Source organism: Dichomitus squalens (assembly GCF_000275845.1).
Source record: "Dichomitus squalens LYAD-421 SS1 unplaced genomic scaffold DICSQscaffold_12, whole genome shotgun sequence".
In the NCBI taxonomy this organism is placed as follows: domain Eukaryota; kingdom Fungi; phylum Basidiomycota; class Agaricomycetes; order Polyporales; family Polyporaceae; genus Dichomitus; species Dichomitus squalens.
The window spans coordinates 660,430-679,124 of record NW_006766894.1 but is presented as its reverse complement, the minus strand read 5'-3'; the positions used below and the strand labels follow the sequence as shown (position 1 = coordinate 679,124).

General features: G+C 53.0%; 3 protein-coding genes and 1 non-coding gene across 4 annotated transcripts; 1 reads left to right on the top strand and 3 right to left on the bottom strand.

Annotated features, from left to right (window-relative positions):
• Positions 1 to 44: 44 nt before the first annotated feature.
• DICSQDRAFT_t81 lies at positions 45 to 116 on the bottom strand. Its single transcript has one exon. It is a non-coding gene; the product is annotated as a tRNA-Ala (tRNA).
• A 214-nt stretch (positions 117 to 330) lies between these two features.
• DICSQDRAFT_136348 (P-loop containing nucleoside triphosphate hydrolase protein) lies at positions 331 to 7,478 on the bottom strand. Its single transcript, XM_007365483.1, has 41 exons — positions 7,428 to 7,478; positions 7,137 to 7,369; positions 6,629 to 6,959; positions 6,318 to 6,575; positions 6,087 to 6,263; positions 5,966 to 6,029; positions 5,859 to 5,899; positions 5,761 to 5,807; positions 5,592 to 5,706; positions 5,296 to 5,524; positions 5,175 to 5,238; positions 5,026 to 5,122; positions 4,943 to 4,973; positions 4,752 to 4,887; positions 4,651 to 4,696; positions 4,539 to 4,593; positions 4,423 to 4,485; positions 4,324 to 4,364; positions 3,988 to 4,264; positions 3,819 to 3,928; positions 3,623 to 3,759; positions 3,550 to 3,562; positions 3,439 to 3,498; positions 3,288 to 3,380; positions 2,977 to 3,235; positions 2,832 to 2,929; positions 2,708 to 2,775; positions 2,451 to 2,656; positions 2,156 to 2,395; positions 1,999 to 2,101; positions 1,826 to 1,944; positions 1,701 to 1,760; positions 1,498 to 1,634; positions 1,379 to 1,442; positions 1,304 to 1,326; positions 1,128 to 1,253; positions 823 to 1,069; positions 753 to 767; positions 589 to 701; positions 510 to 533; positions 331 to 454 (listed from the first exon to the last, which is right to left on the bottom strand). The coding sequence occupies exons 4-41, from the start codon at positions 6,540 to 6,542 to the stop codon at positions 338 to 340; spliced, it is 4,140 nt and encodes a 1,379-aa protein (XP_007365545.1). The 5' UTR covers positions 6,543 to 6,575; positions 6,629 to 6,959; positions 7,137 to 7,369; positions 7,428 to 7,478; the 3' UTR covers positions 331 to 337.
• A 3,331-nt stretch (positions 7,479 to 10,809) lies between these two features.
• Positions 10,810 to 12,584, top strand: DICSQDRAFT_59915 (monocarboxylate permease; the record flags this gene model as incomplete). The annotated part of the gene is made up of 8 exons (XM_007365482.1): positions 10,810 to 11,022; positions 11,100 to 11,243; positions 11,298 to 11,425; positions 11,484 to 11,795; positions 11,856 to 12,014; positions 12,072 to 12,190; positions 12,243 to 12,314; positions 12,367 to 12,584. 8 exons carry the CDS (start codon positions 10,810 to 10,812, stop codon positions 12,582 to 12,584), a joined length of 1,365 nt encoding a protein of 454 aa, XP_007365544.1.
• Positions 12,585 to 13,719: 1,135 nt separating this feature from the next.
• DICSQDRAFT_169860 (MFS general substrate transporter) lies at positions 13,720 to 16,383 on the bottom strand (the record flags this gene model as incomplete). Its single annotated transcript, XM_007365481.1, has 17 exons — positions 13,720 to 13,822; positions 13,893 to 13,979; positions 14,053 to 14,330; positions 14,397 to 14,437; positions 14,493 to 14,718; positions 14,779 to 14,797; positions 15,072 to 15,095; positions 15,168 to 15,239; positions 15,298 to 15,381; positions 15,445 to 15,475; positions 15,540 to 15,563; positions 15,618 to 15,715; positions 15,777 to 15,789; positions 15,857 to 15,868; positions 15,946 to 15,953; positions 16,021 to 16,073; positions 16,150 to 16,383. 17 exons carry the CDS (start codon positions 16,381 to 16,383, stop codon positions 13,720 to 13,722), a joined length of 1,407 nt encoding a protein of 468 aa, XP_007365543.1.
• Between the last annotated feature and the right edge of the window lie 2,312 nt (positions 16,384 to 18,695).

Below are 18,695 nucleotides of genomic sequence, written 5' to 3'. Positions count from 1 at the left end.
CGCAGATAACGACGCCTCCTGAGCCTATAGGGAACAAAATATTTTGGACATTCAGGGGATTGAACCCTGGACCTCACGCATGCGAAGCGTGCGCGCTACCACTGTGCCAAATGCCCACAGAGGAATGCCAAGTTATTGCCAATACAATCACAAGCATAAAATTGACAAGGAGGATAAAATGTAACTTAGGGATTGAGTCCCATAGCGCACAATGGAAGGGACCTTCCATCAAGGAGAGGCAGCGATCTCACGAAATGTAATGTAGCCACGACTAAGTCTTGCTATGATTCTTGGAGGCAGGAAGCCTGTGTTACGTAGTTCACTGGTGTGCTTCCTGTCACAGAGATACTCCAGCCATTGCATACAACGCGGTGCGGTCACTACTACCGTCTACCAGACTCCGGAAGTACCCATCCTGCCTCTCTAGTAGCGCACTTGGGGCATCGTACTCCACCTGGAATGAAAGAAAATCAGTCATGCGACGTTTTCAGCTGGGAAAGTTATCTCACTAATCTTCCCGCATCCAGCACCATCTGAAGGTGCCGTCCCATCAGTAGCCGATGAATAACAATCAAGAGAGATACTTGCGATTTTGTCCGAGTCCATGATGCTCTGTAGACGATGAGCAACAGTCAGGACTGTGACATCCCGGCCAAGTTCTTCCCGCAAAGACTTCTGAATAATGGAGTCGGTTTCATAGTCTAATTAATTGTCAGTACCGTTTTTGTCATGCAAACAATCGCTGGGCTCACCGATGGCAGATGTTGCTGAGGATGAATCACACGAATCAGCACCTGGATCATGACGAGCGTCTAGACTTACCTTCATCGAGAATCAGTAGTTTGCTCCTTCGCACGATGGCCCGAGCCAGTGCGATAATCTGACGTTGACCAACCGATAAGTTACCGCCTCCTCCGGCAATGTCGTCATCAAGCGTGATGCGTCCATGGTCCCCTTCTTCCTGCAAGGAAAACAGACCAGCAGAGCGCAGCGCATCGTTGAGTGTGGCATCGTCATGCTGCTCGAAAGGATCCAGGTTTTGACGGAGAGTTCTGCTAAGCAGTTCGGGCTAATGCGTCGTGATGTGTGAGCAAGGCCTGTGGAGTATTCTAGTCCCGGTGACATACCATCTGGGGAATGATGGTGATGTGGGAGCGGAGAGCCTCCAAATTGAGAGTGTCAGTCGGGCGGCCATCGTAGTAGACAGCTCCCTCCGTCGGTATGCACCGTAGCAAAGAAAGCGTGAGGGAACTCTGAACCTAGATATCAGCATATGTGCGGTCTCGGATATTCATAGACATACCTTCCCACTACCCGTACGACCAACTTTTCGTGTCATTTCAGCATGGTGAAGGTGTTCTAGGAGAGCAATGCATACCAATACCAATACGTTCTCCGGATTTGACCTCGAATGACAATTCGTGGAGCACCCGTGGTCCATCCTGTTGTCGAAGTTGGCATCTGTAGCTCTGCTAGATATAGTTCGAAGGCTCTTACCGGTGAGTACCGCGCTGATAGTTTTTCGACACGTAAATCCCCACTCGCAGGCCAGTACGCAGGCGGTACTCCTGTTATAGACGACTTTGGTTCCTGCTCGATGGTCATGTATTGTTGGATCCGCTCCAAGCTGTTACCTAAACGAAGAGCCGCCGTTAATCGTAAGCTCATAGCGTCGATAACAGAGGCATCGAGTGGCGTACCCATGACCTGGAAGTCGTTGAGCGTCCTCAGCCACGCAAGGATGAAGCCGCTGAAACCAACTTTACGAGAGGTTAGCCTTCAGTAACCCATCTGTGAGTCACGCTGAGGGATAGGCACTACATACCTGCCATTGACATAGCGAAGCCAGCCCCAGACGAGCTTATATGTGCAACATAAACCAAGTATGCGGCAAGTACCGTTGATAGAGAGTTGCCTAAAACGTCCAGTCGGATGTTGATCCAGCTGTCATGGACTTAGCGCGAATGTCAACCGCAACATGCTGCACATATCTCGTACCGAGAGAGCGCATCTTGAACGAAGCCAGCGCGGTTATACCTATCCATACGCAAGCAAGATTCTGACTTGAAGGTCTCCTGCGCACCATACGCACGGACTGAGACTGTCCGTATAGACTCAGCTTAGTTCCTTGGCGAGGGAGTGATGGAGGACTTACTGATACCCGCGATAGCAGATCCGAAGTGAGCTAGGACGGGCGCACGCGCATTGCTCATCTCACGTTTAACCGAGAGCTGAGCGCGCATGTAGATCTGACTGACCCAACCTGCGATGACAGAGACGACAAAGGCGGGGAGAATGAACATGGGCGTGATGAGCATGACGGCGGCTATCCGCGAAAGCATGAACACGGTTCCTTCGAGAACGTAATGCAGCGTGGAAGGGATGTTTGTGTCGACTATAAACACAAGTAAGGAACCGTGTCAGAAGACAGTGAGGGAACTTGGACTTGCCTGCTTGGATGTCGGCGGTGCAACGAGCTACAATACGCGATGTAGGCGTCATGTCAAGCCATCTAAGAGTAGTGCCCAGGATCGTGGCTACGAGGTCGCTGTGAATATTCCTCGAGGCGCGGATGGAGCCATACACGTATGTTGACCAACAGACAGCGTAGATGAAGAGAATAGCTGTGATAATACCGAAGTATATTGACATGTAGCTGTCCCGCCATTCAGAATACAATAAACAATATTCGCAGCTGAGGACTCACAAAGGGACGGGCACCTCAGATGGATCGTGATCTTCGTACTGAGCTGCCCAGTATCCTAGGAAGTACGACTATTCCGCACATTCTCAACAGCTTATTCTGCTTCATAAAGGCCCAAATGACATACCTCGCCGTTGATCAGAGCATGTGTCATGCAGAGAGTGGCGATGTAGAAAGTCCAGTACGGCCAGTTGTGAGTTGAAGTATTCCGCGTGTACAGCAGGACTGAGACATGTCAGTCGAGACCGAGTTCGTGACCTAGTGAGACTCACAAGCGTTCCACCCGACGCGCCCTTCACTGATCTCTTCGGCAATCACAAGCTTTCCGTCACTAGTATCATGGCCATCGATATTGGGTCTCTCCAATTCCGTATCCGCCTGATGAAGGGCTTCCTCTGTCTTGAGCTCTTCAAGCAATTCGCGGTCCTTTTGAAGAGCCTCATCGAGAGACCCCTGGCTGACGACCCGACCATCGCTCCCAAGTGCAACGAGAAAGTTCGCAATAGGACGTATAAGGGCAACGTTGTGACTCTGCGTGGGCGGCCGTCGGACGGCGACCTGGATGATGATGGTAATGACTTACGACTAGAATGACGGTACGTCCACGGATCAGATCGCCCTTGAAACACTTGTCCACGATCCAGCGACTGGTGTGGACATCAAGAGCAGCAAGGACCTACATAAAGCGTGTGAGAATTCACACTCAGGATCTGAGAACAGTGCGAGAAACGCACGTCGTCAAGGATAAGTATCTCTGCCGACGAGTATACGGCACGAGCCAGCGTAATGCGAGCCTTCAACGGGATTTTAGCTACCTGCTACCAGTCTCAAGTGCCCAACGATACCTTCTGTCCACCGCTGATAACCGAGTGGAATTGTGTCAGCTTCGCCTCCTCCATCACTTCCACAAGTACGCACCTGAGTGCAATGCCCTTTTCGCCCACCTCCGTCTTGTCACCGGCATCGAAGAGAGTAAGGTCACGCTCGAGAGCACATTGTTTGATGACCTTGTTGTACCGTTTCTCATCGTAAGGTGCCCCGAAAAGGATATTCTCCTGCAAGTGCAAGAAAAGTCGGCGCACAATCATACGATACCATAGCAGATGATGCTCACTCTGATCGTCTCGCTCTGTATCCAAGACTCCTGTGCAGCATATGCGACACCGCCCGCTCGCGGAAGTGCGACGAAAGACTCAGGTCCAGCAGGGATCGCATGCATCTCGCCTACACTCGATGTCATGTATCGGTTCGCGGTTAGCTGGTAATACCTGATTGGGACTTACCCAAAAGTGCCATCAGCAGCGACGTCTTCCCCGATCCAGTCGGTCCAACCACTAGGTTGATCTGCCCCCGCTTGAAGAGCAGTTCCTCGTCAATGTTCAGCACGAATTCGCGCTGCCTCGTTCCGGAAGGTGTAACAGTAGTCTGAGCCTTTCTGTCGCTGGCCCACTTGAACGCCGTCTGCTTGATACCAATAATGTCGGGTTCACGAAGGTGGCGAATTTGCTCTCTGTGGACCGTTCCATGCTTGATCTCCTCGTATTGATCGAGGAGCTCAGTCTGGATCGAGGACGCAACCTTCAGAGGGATGTGTACAGGAATCATGAGCGAGAACATACGTCATGAAGGAACGCATTGAGACGGTCCAATGAGACTTTGGCTAACCATGAAAGTGCTCAACAGTGAGGTCACGTGAGACATAATCATTCGCTACATACCTTGTGTCACGACAGGTATTGCGAAGAAGATCAAGTGTAATTGTTGCTGGATCGTCATGAACGCTATTGGGAGGTGGTCAGACGTTGGATGCCTAGGTCACTACTATCGTGCTCACCGGTGTAGGACGAGAAAAGCCGGGGTGCCGTCAACACCCCATGCTGAAACGTCGTCTGCACGAGGTCATAATTCAGCTAAACGTGTTCCTTAAGCATGCGGTTTGTATTCACATATGCTCCAAACGTGATCGCCATTGTGAACAATGGGATGCTGAAACTGGGGGCAGGTTAGAATTGTCTCATACAATGTATCTTGGCGATGTGAGACTCACTTGCTGCAGTTATTCACAAGCTCAACGAACCTGCTCTTGCGGAGCAGCTTGAGCTCAGCCTCTCTGCGCGCTTTGACTTGTCCTGCTACGCGGGGTTCCCAGCCGAAAAGCTTGATCATCCGGATGACGTTGAGGACTAGAATGCAACATTGTTATCCGTATCTACTCGTGTCGGATAGTCGAGGACTTACTCTCGCTGATCAGTTGCACTCGGGAATCGGTCTAGCGTACGGACCTGTCAGTCGATGGTGTGAATCAGCGCGTTTTCAAGTACCTTGTTCATTTTTTCTATTTGGTATCTCTGGATCCGTTTGCTCAGGTATCCCGGCACGGGGAGTAGTGCAATGATGGAGGCCAGCCCGATGAGAGCACTGCAATATGCTTGTTGGTACGAGGGAACATATTTGGACAAACAGCGCGCACCTGTATCCCAGGACTCCATACACGAACGAAATGTTCGCCACAATCAAAATAGGTACCTTCACAACTGAACACCCGCGACATCAGTTTACGACCGAATTGGGACGCCCGAGGACTGCCTCACAGAGCTGCAGCCACATCTTGTTCCCTTGGCGGACATTCTCCAAGTCACTTGCGACGAGGTTGTTGAGGCGTCCCACGAGGTTGCCCTGCTTTTCCGACGCGTTGCCCGCATTGCCCCCTTCCTGGGGCTCGTCGGCACTCCGCGACGTTTCGGACTTGACGCGAATGCGCAGCGCGTGCTCGAAGAGTAGTTCCGTAACGATTGCATCGTTGCGGATGTTTAGCCGATTCTGTTCAGAACGTCAGATGCAATGCCGGAGATGCGGGAGAGGGAGGATGAGCGATATGTGGGCTTACCATCATCCACTGTGCCCATTCCTCTTGGAGGGTCACTAGCGTTGGACCGACGAACAGGAGGACAATCCATGCCCAGGGGTACACGTCTGATTTCTGTCCGCCCACCTCGATCGACCTGTAGTGTTCTTCAGACTCGCTCCTGGGGATAAGGAGGGGGTTTGTGACTTACGCAAGGAGGCCTTTCACGGCAATCGGGCGTGACAGGGCCAGTATCGACTACGTACTGTCAACCAGTGATTCGGAAGGATGACGGTACATGGCACTTACGGATATGAAGACCAGTGCTGAGTAGATCAAGTACTTGCGACCTGAGCACGTCCAGTGTTAGCACTGTAACGAAGGGAAACAGATGTAGACGCATAATGCGAACTTACGATACACTCGTAGAAGCCCCCAGAACAAGTGTTCATCCTTGCCGAGTTGGAATGGGTCGACGTGCTGCATCACCAATAAGGATGAGTCGGTTTGCCGACGAGCCATAAACTGAATTCATACCGGAAAGCTCTCCTTGATGAGGTTCGTAGTAGTATACGTGTCGGCGAGCACTGGCAGATCGTCCAAGGGGAAATGGGAGACGCGAGATGCCTTCGATATCGTCTCATTTATCCAGTTGAAGAGAATCGAGGACAATACAGATGCGGTTTGGTTCTTGTTGGGGTGTTCCATAGGCTCCTGTGAGGATTGTATCAGTGACCACGTCCCAAGTTATCTATTCATAGTGCTTACATCGGGATCGTGCGGTTCGTAGACACGAGGCGCGACAAGAGGAATTGCTACTGCCGCTTCGAAGAGCACTAATAATTTTACCCAGAGAATTATGCCATCCGGGCTGTCAGCGGGACTCCGGTACTTTACGAACAGGGGAACGACGTCGCGAAACACGTAGACTCCGAGGGTGAACAGCAGGACCCAAGACAAGTGGAACGAGAGCAACCGGGAGTTACGCGTCATGACGTACGCCGCGGAGAGAATCAAGGAGTAAACCTGTCATTAGAGCTTCAGCCACAATTGCATGCACCGCACATTAACCAACGCACGTATACTGCAGGTTCGACACAGTGGATCCAGGAAATGTCTACGCCCGAAACATGGTGTTGGCGGACGACGGTCACGAGGGATAGGGCAACGAGGATCAGGGAGCAAAGAAGACGCGTCAGTTTCGGCACAAGTATGGTCGGACCTCCTGCTCGTTGTATGAGACGTTGAAGGGCATTATGCCGCGTGCTGCTTTCTTCGGATGCTAAAAGCGGGGACGCGCCCTTGGGCGCATCACGAGGCTTGGGAACACGTATAGCGTGCAGAGCAAGGTGCAATAGGGACAGCGCGACGCCATACAGGGGGACGAGGCGATTGTCTTCCGTTACACAGCTGGAAGAGTAACTCGGTCGATGACAAGTCTCCATGCAGCGAAAGGAACAAACCTGGGAAGCATAGTGTTGTGAACCCGAGGAACGGTAAATCGGAAGAGGGATTGACGCGTCGACACGACCTCCAGTTCCAATATATAGAGAACTCAGGCGGTGACGCGTCGCAGCATTCGCGTACCTCAGGTAATCAACGGCGCGTACGTACTGCTCTTGCAGAAACCTGTTATCACCGCAGCGCACGACGTTCGCGGAGCAGAAGCGGTGCCCTCATGCGACCATCAGTCGACAATCGGCGATCGAAGTTTATCTTGCCAAATGACCCTCTGGACCACAACGTTCAGCATCGTTCGGCACCGAGCCACCTGTTCGTGGAGGCACGAGCGTCGCGCTATGAATTGTGTCGCGGGTCACCTAGACCGAGTGGGAAGGTTAGTGTGTGACAGAACTCAGAAAAGAGATAGCCGGCAACCAGTGGGCAACTAGCTGCGACCGCACAAGCGTTCCCTGGACTCGTCAGCCTGGTATGAGTCATGAAGACGATTCGGACTAAGTACTGCCCAGGGAGATGGTGTAAGCTTCACCTTGTGTGCTCGGCGGGGAGTGTCCGAGTACAAGCAGTTGTGTTTCCCACGCGAGTACTTGAAGTACGCGGCCGCAGCCGATACCATGAGACGGGCGTTTAAGAGGTTATCCGCTGGTGACACGGACCAGGTGTTATCCAAGCGCCTCATCCCGAACTTACTCTGCCGAACTATTCGCATATGAGCAGCTCTTCCCAGGAGGTCATGCTCGACGAGGCTGCGGCGACCGCACCACCGTCCTCGTCTCCTATAGCTGGGACACCTCCAGAGGTCATAGGTCAACGGTTTGGATCCACGACTGCATGTTGGGGCGATTGCTCGGATGACAAGGCTGCTAGTCAAGATCGCACGTTTTCTCGTGGATGCTCTGGTTCTTCCTTCGTGCAGTCTCTTGATCGACTTTTGCTTGCGGCTATACAGGAGCCCGGGGTCTCTTATGCTGGTGCGGGGTCATCGTCTTCTTCTCACACTCTGGATCGCTCAGCTGCCGATCGCACAACTCTCTTTTCTTTTTGGTCTCGAACCTGTACGGAGCCAATCGGACCGCCAGGGAGTGGCTCCACGACTCTTGATAACAATATCGGTAATTCTCTGGCGACAACTGGCGCATATACCCAGTCCTCGGTCCCCCAAAAGCGCCTGCAGCCAGGCCCATTCAGGTCTCGCGCTGGCGACAATGATCTAGACGATAACTCTGGCTCTCTGGCAACAAACAAGAAGCAGAAACTGTGCGGTGACCGGTCCCGACAACCAGGAAAAGACTATCCTAGGAAGCGCACAACCCAGCCACCTATCGCAGGTTTGTCCGGAGCATTCAAGCTACGCTATGCCAAGGGTCCTGGCAGTCTCCGCAGGGCAGAATCGCTGCGTTCCAAGCTGTCCAGTACTCCTGCGCAGGAAGAAGTCGTCCTGAACGAAGTGGGTGCTTGGCTTCCACATGGTTCTCCTACGCAGCGCGCTCAGTCTTCTGCGCAGGTCACCGAGCGCAGTCCTGTACCCGTGTCCGACTATTCGGAACTTGCGAAGGCTTTCTGCCCGGAGAATTTCCCTATCATTGTTGGCTCTACTGCATCGCCCTTGGGAGGATATGCGCCAACAGTACCGACTACCCCTACCTCAAATGACCCATCGTCATGTAGAGGCGCTCTTTCTCCGACCCTAGCGGACTTACCGATCATCACGCCACCTTCCTTCCAACTGATCCCCCGTGCCCCACTTTCTCAGGAGGAAGCGGCTGAGCGGCGCATCGTTGCGTTGCTCGAGCGGGAGTGGGAGCAGAGAGCTGCTGATGGCTTGATACCTGCTGCGCAGCACCCAGTAAAGAGCATCGAGGATGAAGAGGAGCGGTTCTGGGCCGAGCCCTCCGTATCAGCCAGCGATGAATACGAAACTGAGACAGAAGAGATCTACAACGTCTTGCGTACACCCGACATCGAATCGCCCCGCCCCATCAATCGCGCTCTGATATCGCGCTCCCTTACGGAGCTCAACATCGACTCACGGATGCTGGGGGAAGTGATGGAATGGTTTCTCGAGGCAAGGACAAACATCGCCCATGCGAGACGCAAATCGAGCTGATTGTATGCGTTCAGGTCATGCCTCCTGAGGAGGACCACGACACGTCGTACGCTCCGGGGGACTTATACGATCTCCTATCTAGCTCAGATGAGACGCACTTCCATGCAGCGCATATCTTCATGCGCTACTTCCATGTCGTCGGCGCCCCTGATAAAGGAGAGGAAGACGACGATGAGGCGCTGGAAGCCGTCACATGGGACCTTGCCGTCGCCTGCCTGGCGCTGAGCGTGAAGGTGAGTCTCAATGCAGCTCTGCCCCCTTTCCAGTTGACGGAGACTCCTGCGCGCCCTAGTTTCACCGCGACGTGTTGTTTCCGTTGGACGTAATCTATGCGCAGGAGTTCCTCGACCTCGCACCCCACCGGATGGAGTTCGCGAACCTTGAAAACGCGCAACGCGACGTCCTCGAGGCGCTCGCGTTCCGCGTCGGAAGCGTGACCCCTGGCGCGTTCATGGCAGAGCTGTGGGAGGCGCTCCCGACGCTTCGTAGTCTAGTCGGATTCGACGGGGGCTGGGATGGCGTGCAGGACAAGGCGTGGGACGTCTTGTGCGACGCCTTGCAGCGTGCGTGCGCTTTCCGTTTTGCCGTGTCTCTCTCGTCTGCGGGCTTCTTCAGCCCCGCATAGAACGTCGGAGGACTGACGACGCGTTTGCGGTGGGCACAGAGCAGGACCTGCTTCGCTTCCCGATATCGCTTCTCACCGCGGCAACCGTGACGCAAGGCGTGCTCGAGGTACTCGTCAAGCGCTATAAGGCGACCGGCATGAACGGACGCGGAAAGTCACTGTCAAAGCGGGATACCGCCTCGCTCAGGAAGGCTGCGAAGAAGTGCTCGCGCGGCGTGAGGTTGGATATCCAAGAGGTGCTGCAGATTTCGGACGTAAGTGGTGTTAACGTGTGATGCGTTCTGTGTCACCTTCTGAGCTGACTTGCGAATAGCAGGAGCTGCTTGCATGCCATGAGTGGCTAGGATTGGCTGAATGGAGATAGCACGACGCACGCTTGCGTTGGGGCGCCTATCGGCTAGGATCATGGCACAGCTTCTTTCCTCGCCTTGATCACGCACCCAGCTGGGTGCGACGCCCGTGGCTGTAATCGTCGCTTGAGAAATTTCTTTTGAATGGCTGATGAAGGACGCCAGACATCCTTCTTCATCGTGAGCGATTTCAACGCTTTCTGGGTCTTGATCTCCCCAGCATTCGCACTGAGAACGTCCATATGACGTTGCGCGTCTCCTGAACCTGGATAAACAGCAGCAAAGAAGTAATCCGCTGGTCTCGTCCTACCTGATAGCCCGACAGTCGCGCTTTCGATCGAATCTAAGGACACCTAGTAGGTGAACTGCTACGCTGCAGAAGTTCAGTTGGACAGGCCTCGTTGTCGGTAATGGGTATGTCGCCATCATGTCAAAAAATGCAGTTGTCTTACGAGCGCCCGAAATGAGTCAGCATTGAGAGGCGCGGCAGGGTAAAGACGTTTCCGGTGAGTCACATCCGGTCCATTCGCCTGGTGAGTAATAGAGAGATGCGGGTTGTGGGCCGCGCAAGCGGGATCCCCAACGTGCATTCGTGATATAAACGCTCCTCATCAACCGGACTGTGACTTTTCCGCCTCCATTGAAGTGACGCGGACCTGTTCCCGTTCCCCGACCCCAGGATCCGCGACAAAAACTGTCACTCTTGAGCTGGTCGGTATGAATCACGTAACGGTCGTAGATAAGCGAGATCTGGAGAAGGCCGAGGAGCAGCTCACGGTTGTGGGACGAGCCGTAGCTGAAGATCCATTGCCTGAACCCTCTGCGGAGCCGGAGCTTGAGTACGTTCCTGATGGGGGGAGGGAGGCATGGACCGTAGTATTGGGATCTTCGCTCGCCTTGTTCGCGTCCGCAGGGATGATCAATACATATGTCAGTGCCCTTGTCGATTCCCTATCTCATGCTGTGTTGGTATGACCTGATAGACTTACCGCTTTTCCGACATGCAGGGGACCTTCCAAAACTACTATGAGACGACGCTGTTACCGTCATCCTCGTCTTCAATCATATCCCTCATCGGGTCGCTTCAGATATTCTTCCTGTACTTTCTTGGAACGATTACAGGGAGAATTTTCGATGCCTATGGAACCTCGGTCCGTGCCCGCTCCCTCATACCAATTGAAATCTTGATCTCATTGGGTTCTCAGGTACTCATACCAGCAGGCACTCTCATTTCGGTGTTTTCGTTGATGATGGTGTCCCTGGCACAAAAAGATCAGGCTTATCAGGTCATCCTTTCTCAAGGTGTCCTGTTTGGTATCGGTCTGGCAATGTTGTAGGTTTGTTTCGCCCTGGACCGTGTCAGCTCCAACTAGAAGGGTTTCTCGGTACAGGTTCAACCCTGCCATCGCGGTTCTCGGACACTGGTTCCGACGCAGACGTGCACTGGCTATTGGCCTCACAACAGGAGGCAGCGCGAGCGGCGGTGTCATCTTCCCAGTAATCCTCGAAAAATTGATCCCGGCTGTTGGCTTCGGGTGGGCTGTCCGGATTATTGCGTTCATCATCTTGGGATGCCTCACCGTCTCTTGCCTTACAATCCGTACACGGCTGCCGTTGTCGGGCCGTATATCCTTGCGGACCGCTGTCGACCTTGGAGGATGGAAGGATCCGCGATATGCATTGGCGACGATCGCCGGTTTCCTGTGAGTGTCTGATTGACATCAGAGCAGTCACACTGTATATCTGATGGGGGAACACCAAAGTCTATTCTACTCGTTCTTCATCCCGTACTTCTACATCCAAATTTACGGCAACTTTCGAGGTGTCCGACCTGGCATCGCGAACTATTTGCTAGCCATCATGAATGCCATGACTGTTCCCTCTCGGGTTCTTCCGGGATTCATAGCGGACCGCTATGGAACGTAGGTCGATTTCGATGTCGCTCAAGCGGAGAGATATGTGCTGATCGCTCTAGACAGTCTCCACGTCTTTGTCCCTGCAGCATCGATCTGCACGATTCTGGTGTTGGGTTTGTGGCTTCCGTCACGCAATGCTGCGTCTATCATTGCATTCTCGGCGTTATACGGACTCTTCTCTGGTATGATGGATTGTCCTGCATTATTTCGTCCCCCTTACCCACTCGCAAACAGGTGCGTTCGTATCGCTGCTGCCAACATACATCGCCTCTATAACTCCACGCGAAGTATACGGGGCACGGTTGGGTGAGCGTCAGTGTCTGTTGTGCTACCAAAAGCCTTACTATATGTCGGTCAGGCTCCGTGTACATGGTGGTCGCTGTGGCCACCCTAGTAGGCACGCCGACCGGCGGCGCGCTACTGAAGGTGACTGATGAAAGCCACTTCACCAATCTTATCATCTTCTCGGGGGTGCTCATTGGTGCCGGGACGATTACGCTTACTATGGCGGGGCTTGTCGGTTCTCCACGATTGCGGTGGATATCTGAGCGAAGTCCGTTCGGAAAGAAGTCCTAACCATGGTGGATCGCCTGTTGGTGGACAGCGTGCCGACGGGTGTGTCCCATTCTAAAGGTGTACACGACTATCCTACTAACGCTCGTGCAGCGATCCTCGTTGACATCTATGCCCTCAGACAAAGCATCTTGTTTAGGGTCATTCTGTAGTCTTGCTATGATGTCCCAACCAATCACATTGCGAGAAAATATCAAGGACTACGTTCAAAAGAATTGAACAAATGTGATGATTCGTATAAAGCTCATATCACTGGCAATTCAGGAGGACCTCGTTGTAGTCTCTACCGACGACCCGACGAGCAAGTTTGGTGGTGACGATGACGACTCGTATATGATGAATCGAGGAAATCTACGTATGTATTCTTCGCTCGTTGTATAACTTTGGGCCGTACTCATATCAGTGCGATGTTGTATGTATCCGGATTGCATAGGGTAGCCGAACATAAGTGGTCTTACAGACTTGACGTGGCTATGCTTCCAAGGAACATTATTGAGATGCGATCGAGTTCTATCGGTTCCAAGCCTACCGCGATACCAGTACGATGACTACATGCACGCAATGGTCCCGGGCCGCTGAAACACTAGGACGAACTTGCTTAGCGGGCTAATGGGAAAAACCCCATGCTCCAGTGGCTTTACCTTGCTTCCGATTGCCCTACCCGAGCAGAGCACCACTGCATACGTCCACATGGCTCGCCTTCTACCTGCTCATATCCACCGCAAGGTGAGTGAGACACGGTAATCGGTTTTGCACAGCTTCATATATCGCTAGAACCGAGGCGGAAACAGATCGATACAACAGGTACACCTCGCATAAGACTACAGCCTCGCATGTCATGTAATGGTACATCATCCATACTTCAAGTAGTACATGCATATGCAGGGGCACTTCACATCATGAAGACGTAGCGTGCGTCGTTGTCGTATATCTCCTCGTTCCTCTCCAGGCCGGCAATCTGCATCACGCTCGCTCCTTCCGCGGCCATCGCCAGCCGCTTTGCAGCGTTCTTCTTGTTCATTCGTGCAAGGCGCATTCGAAGCACGAATGACGGGAGGAACGTCAGGAACAGACATCTATGCAAGAGCCAAAAGCGCAAGTGGTCATGTAGTCAGTCTCGGGCGCCGATGCAACAAGATCATCGGACTTGGCAAGGGGGCGAGGAGACTACTAACGCAGCGGAGATGGCGTGCCCTTTCTGGTAGTTGTCGTTTGCGTCGAAGTAGACCTGTGGGGACGCACTGCCACATGCCAGGATAAGTGTCATCAAAGCGCGCCACCGAGCTAGAGACTCAATAGCCCGAGACCCACATGGAAACACAATTCGAGATCGAGACGATAAACGCCGTTCCGACGCCCCGTTTCGACGTCGGTGAGAACACGTTTGCAGCCCAGCTCCTGTCCGCATGCCGTGATCGGTCAGTCACCAGCCCCCCTGGTCGTGCTTGAAACGGAAAGCAGCGGCGCTCACATTACCAAGGGGAATAGACTGTAGTTCCCGCCCACGACGAGGAACAGCGCGAAGTAGCGTCCCCCGATCATGTTCGAGCCGCTGCCCCTCGTCGCGAGCACGGCGAGGACGATGTAGCCTATGCACGACACGGCGGTGGAGAGCATGATGTGGTAGCCACGGTCGCGCGTCTTGTCCGAGTGCCAGGCCTGAAAGACGACCATGAGCCAGCCTACCACGTAGGGGGCGACGGTGAGGCCTTGCGAGGCGAGCGGGGAGAACCCAAGTTCGTTGATGAGCTGGGATGCGCCCGTGAGCCGATGCAGGAGATGGCACGGCGCACGCAGCGACGAAGAGAGACGTACCGTGGGCAAAAAGTACACGATCGAGGTGGCGCCGACGTTGACTATGGAATCCACCGGGTGCTTAGCGATTCTGTTCTGATGGTATAGGCTACTCACAGCTGGCATACATGAACATGAGCAACCATGCGTGGATGTCGTTTACTACCGCCTTGAACCCTTCCCAGCCCGTCATGCCACCATGCGATTTGGGGCGGTGGTCACGGTTGAGGCGCGCTTGGGCGATGGCTTTCTCCCGGGGCGTCAAGAACGATGATGAGAATGGGAAGGAGGGCAGGAATAGCAAGGTGACAATCGCCATGAATATAGTGGGAATAGCCTCGACCTGCCCGTCATGCCATGGTGAGTACGAAGTGGAGACGACTTGTAGTCTATTGTGGCTTACGAGGAAGAGAAGTTGCCATCTGCGGTAGACGTGATAAATGAGCTCCGAGAGCGAAGCAGATGAACGCTTATGTAGACGTACCCAACCAACACCTTCGTCTAGATTCGCACAATCCCGAAAGCGAGCAGACCCTACCATCCACATTGGCGGTGAGCCACCGGGACCGCGATGAGTACTATACAACGCACACCAATGGCTCCAGGTAGGGTTCCGGTCATGCATAGACTATTCCACCCCCGCGTTAGCTTTTCCCGGTGGTTGCCCGATGAACGCGGCCAAAGAGCCCGACGTACCTGATTCGCAGGGCTAGCTCCGATCTAACAGCGACGGCAATGTCAGAAGGGAAGTGTCAGAAAGGATGACGCGACAAGGTAAATGGCATCGCCTACCTCTTGTACCAGAACGACAGGTAGTAGATCATTCCTGCGTAATAGCCCGCTTCGCCGATGCCCAACAACACCCTATAGAGGCCGCAAGGCTCAGCGCATAGTGGCTACGTTGAAAGAGAAAACGGCGCACCGCAGCGCAAGTAGACCCCCATAACCTTTCGCGTAGACGAACGAAACGGAGGCAAGGCCCCACCACGTCAAGGACAGGAAGAGGCTGGGTGTGCCTGTGTCAGCTTCTTGGTCTCATCGACAGATGCACGAAGGGACGCATACGCACAATCGATTCGCACCTATGTACCTTTGGAGGACTAGATAACAAGGACAACATAATAGTATAGTACAGCGAGTTTCAACAATGGCAAGGCCACGGACCATTTGCCGGCATCTCAAGAAGACCTATGGAAGGCATGTTAGCACTGAATGCGTCGCTGCAAGGCGTGTCATCCGAACAGTATCCGACGTAGAAGATACTCAGCGCCAATGTCCATTGATTGTTGTTAGTGATGCCGAAGTTGTCGTTGAATGCTTTGAGAACATGTGCATTCCCACTGGAGATTCAACGAACGTCAGGATACGATGTCGTTAGGAGGCGTATGGCTCGCAACGGACATGTTTGTACGATCTGCGGCAAGCCAGATTGCAGGTAGTCAATATCATCTCAGGGATGTACTTATCTGCGAAGCACGTACCGAATTGGTTGACTGCGGATCGCGTCATATTCTCGAGTCATGAGCCACGTCCTAAGCGCCCCGCAATTACACCAATGCAAAATACGCACGGATGTAACTGTCAAGATCACCGCGACCGGTAAGTGCAGCGCTGTCACAGATAAGAAACGACATTCATAACTGACCTGCTTACAACGAGAGTGAGCACCCTCCGATCAATTTTGCGCCTCACGGCTTTCTGTACCAAACCGGAAGCAAGTGAGTGGGGGACGACCGAGCGGCCAATTGCAAAAGGCTGCCCGTAGCGATCATACCTCCTCAGCATCTGTGAACTCGACGTTATCGGCGTCACGATTGACAGCATCGGCGAGCGTCGCGTCAGGTGGGCAGAAGAAGTGCTTGCGGATGGCCTTGCCCACCACCTGCGACTGGTGGAAGGTGCCTTCCGAGAGTGCGGACTCCCGCACGGCATGGCCCTCTTCGAGCTTCACGTCTTCTTCGCGGATCGAGCCCGGGCGCGAGGGGAGCGTCTGGTCATCGAGAGTCATCGTGAGCTGAGGGGATGCTCGGAGGAGAAAGGTGGGAGTCGAGGAGGGGATGCTCGGGCGTCGTGGTGCCCGGGACAGAACGTCGACGGGCAGCGAGCGGACATGATCTGCTCTAATATAAGTATACGCAGGCGACATCGAATGCCGCCTCTCGCATTAGAATTGAAGCTTCCTGCCAGGTACGTAAATACTTCAGGCCGCCGTAAGCTTGTGGTGGGAGAAGTCGACTCCGAGTTAAGTGCATTGATCGCCCGGTCATGTGGTCTCCGTCGAGGCGCTACGGACTGAGTTGGTTTGTAGCGAGCCTGGTTTTGCGTGACGACGTCGATCGCAAGATTGGTTTGTACGCCCGCTTGCGTTAGCAAATCTCCGGAAGAGATGAAGAGGGCTACCTTGTGTGTCGCCGGCAAGGTGAGAACGCTACATCAATCGACTCATTCTTCTCTAGCACCTTTCACCTGTTACTGTTACCAGTCTGTTATTTGCAATCGTACACCCATATCACCAATATGGGTATCAAAAGCCGCCCAGGACGACACCACCTGGCATGAAATGCAAGCTTGGACGCAAACCAGGGCAGCAACTGCTAGACGCCAACTTCGATTCTGGTTTCAGCCGTGAACACGTTCTCGCAATCCTCCTGTTCTACTCACCAGCACTATGACCCCTGGAAATCGCCCTAGCGCTCCACGTTCTGATAGGACAAATACCTGACGAAAACATCCATTAGATTCTAACGCACACTACAAGCTCACCTTCCTTCGGAGACGACCGGTGATTGGCTATCTCGGTTCCTAGTACCTGAAACACATGTTGGTAAAGCTGGACAATACGGGATAGTCAGCAATTTGGAGAGTCTCAGGCCTTTGAACCGTGCTATCGGTGCTCCCTGTGCAGCGTACGTGTGTCCGTTCTGACGAATGGATGGACGTCTTTACACACACACGCGGAAAGATGTTTCCGAGGGGCTATCACAGTGTAATGGCCGATTAGAAGCATTCGATCGACCTAGAGTAAGCCCATTTGGTGGCTCGCCGTATGGAACGGTGTGCAGTTCCTGGCACGTAGCCATTCCCCTGCGGAATGAGGGAGGCGCCAGTTCCGTGATTGGGCTGCAGTTGCAGTTCGAGAGACCAGTGCCACGGAATGAACAGACGTCGATCATCAAAGATGATTCCTGAAACATGAAGCAATGCCGTGAATACGGCAATATGTTGAGTTAGTGATACATAGGCCTATGAGTATCAGCGCTGGGTCAATGGTACCTCGGAGTCACCGTGGGCATATCACGATGGTTTGACCCTTCGATACGCTAAAACCATGTGAATCATTGTCTAAATGAACTCCGCCTGAAGTAACTTGAGATCTGGTAGAAATATGCGGACTAGTGACTGCTTGTTTGAAGCTCAGTGAATCACGGATGAACTGTTCAGAATGTTTTATTACAGACCTGGTGTATATTCATGCGGAAATCATTCAGAATGCGGAGGGTATAGTGATGGTTGATTCGCAAATGAACTCCGATTTAATCTTTCACATGGTTCAAAGGTTTCAATACAATGGGAGCTCAATGCTATCGGATTTTGGCTTACTAGATAAATACCATCCTATCACAGATCTTTCAACCATGCGAGATATTTAATCGGAGATCACCTACGAATCAACCATTCACTATACCCTCCGCACTCTGAATGATTTCTGCATGGATATACACCAGGTCTCTGACGAAACATTCTGAACAGTTCATCTGTGATTGACCGATCCTTGACCAGCCAGAAATCAGTCCGTACGGTTCTCCCATATCTCAGGTGACTGCAAGTGAATCTCATTTAAACAATTATTTCCTTTATTTTAGCATACTGTAGGGTCGAACCATCGTGATATGCCCACGGTGACTGTATAAAAGTGCAGCACACACAGGCCTGAGGGTGTCGGAAGACGACATGAGCAATCTTCCGAAGACCTGTTCAGGGCGATTATCGCGGAGGCGGGGATCGCGGATCAATCCGGAGCGCTCTGATTCACTGCATATCTTCTCGGACGGACGCTCTGAAATATCGGTTTCTCGTAACCTGTCTCGCAGTGTCGGAGTGCTAGCCTGGCTAACGTCCTGCTCTTAGTGCACATGTGTTAGCGAGGTGTTTACATTTATACCTAAGATACGATGAAGCGTAGTCAACTCAACTCAACTTTGCTCTCATTACAGTGCTTTGCAAAAAAGATTGCAGACCGAAGCGCGCGAAATCCGGGGTTTGGTCCTGTTTGGCCACCCGGGGAAACGCCTGCGATACCGGAAGCCTCTTTGCAGCATG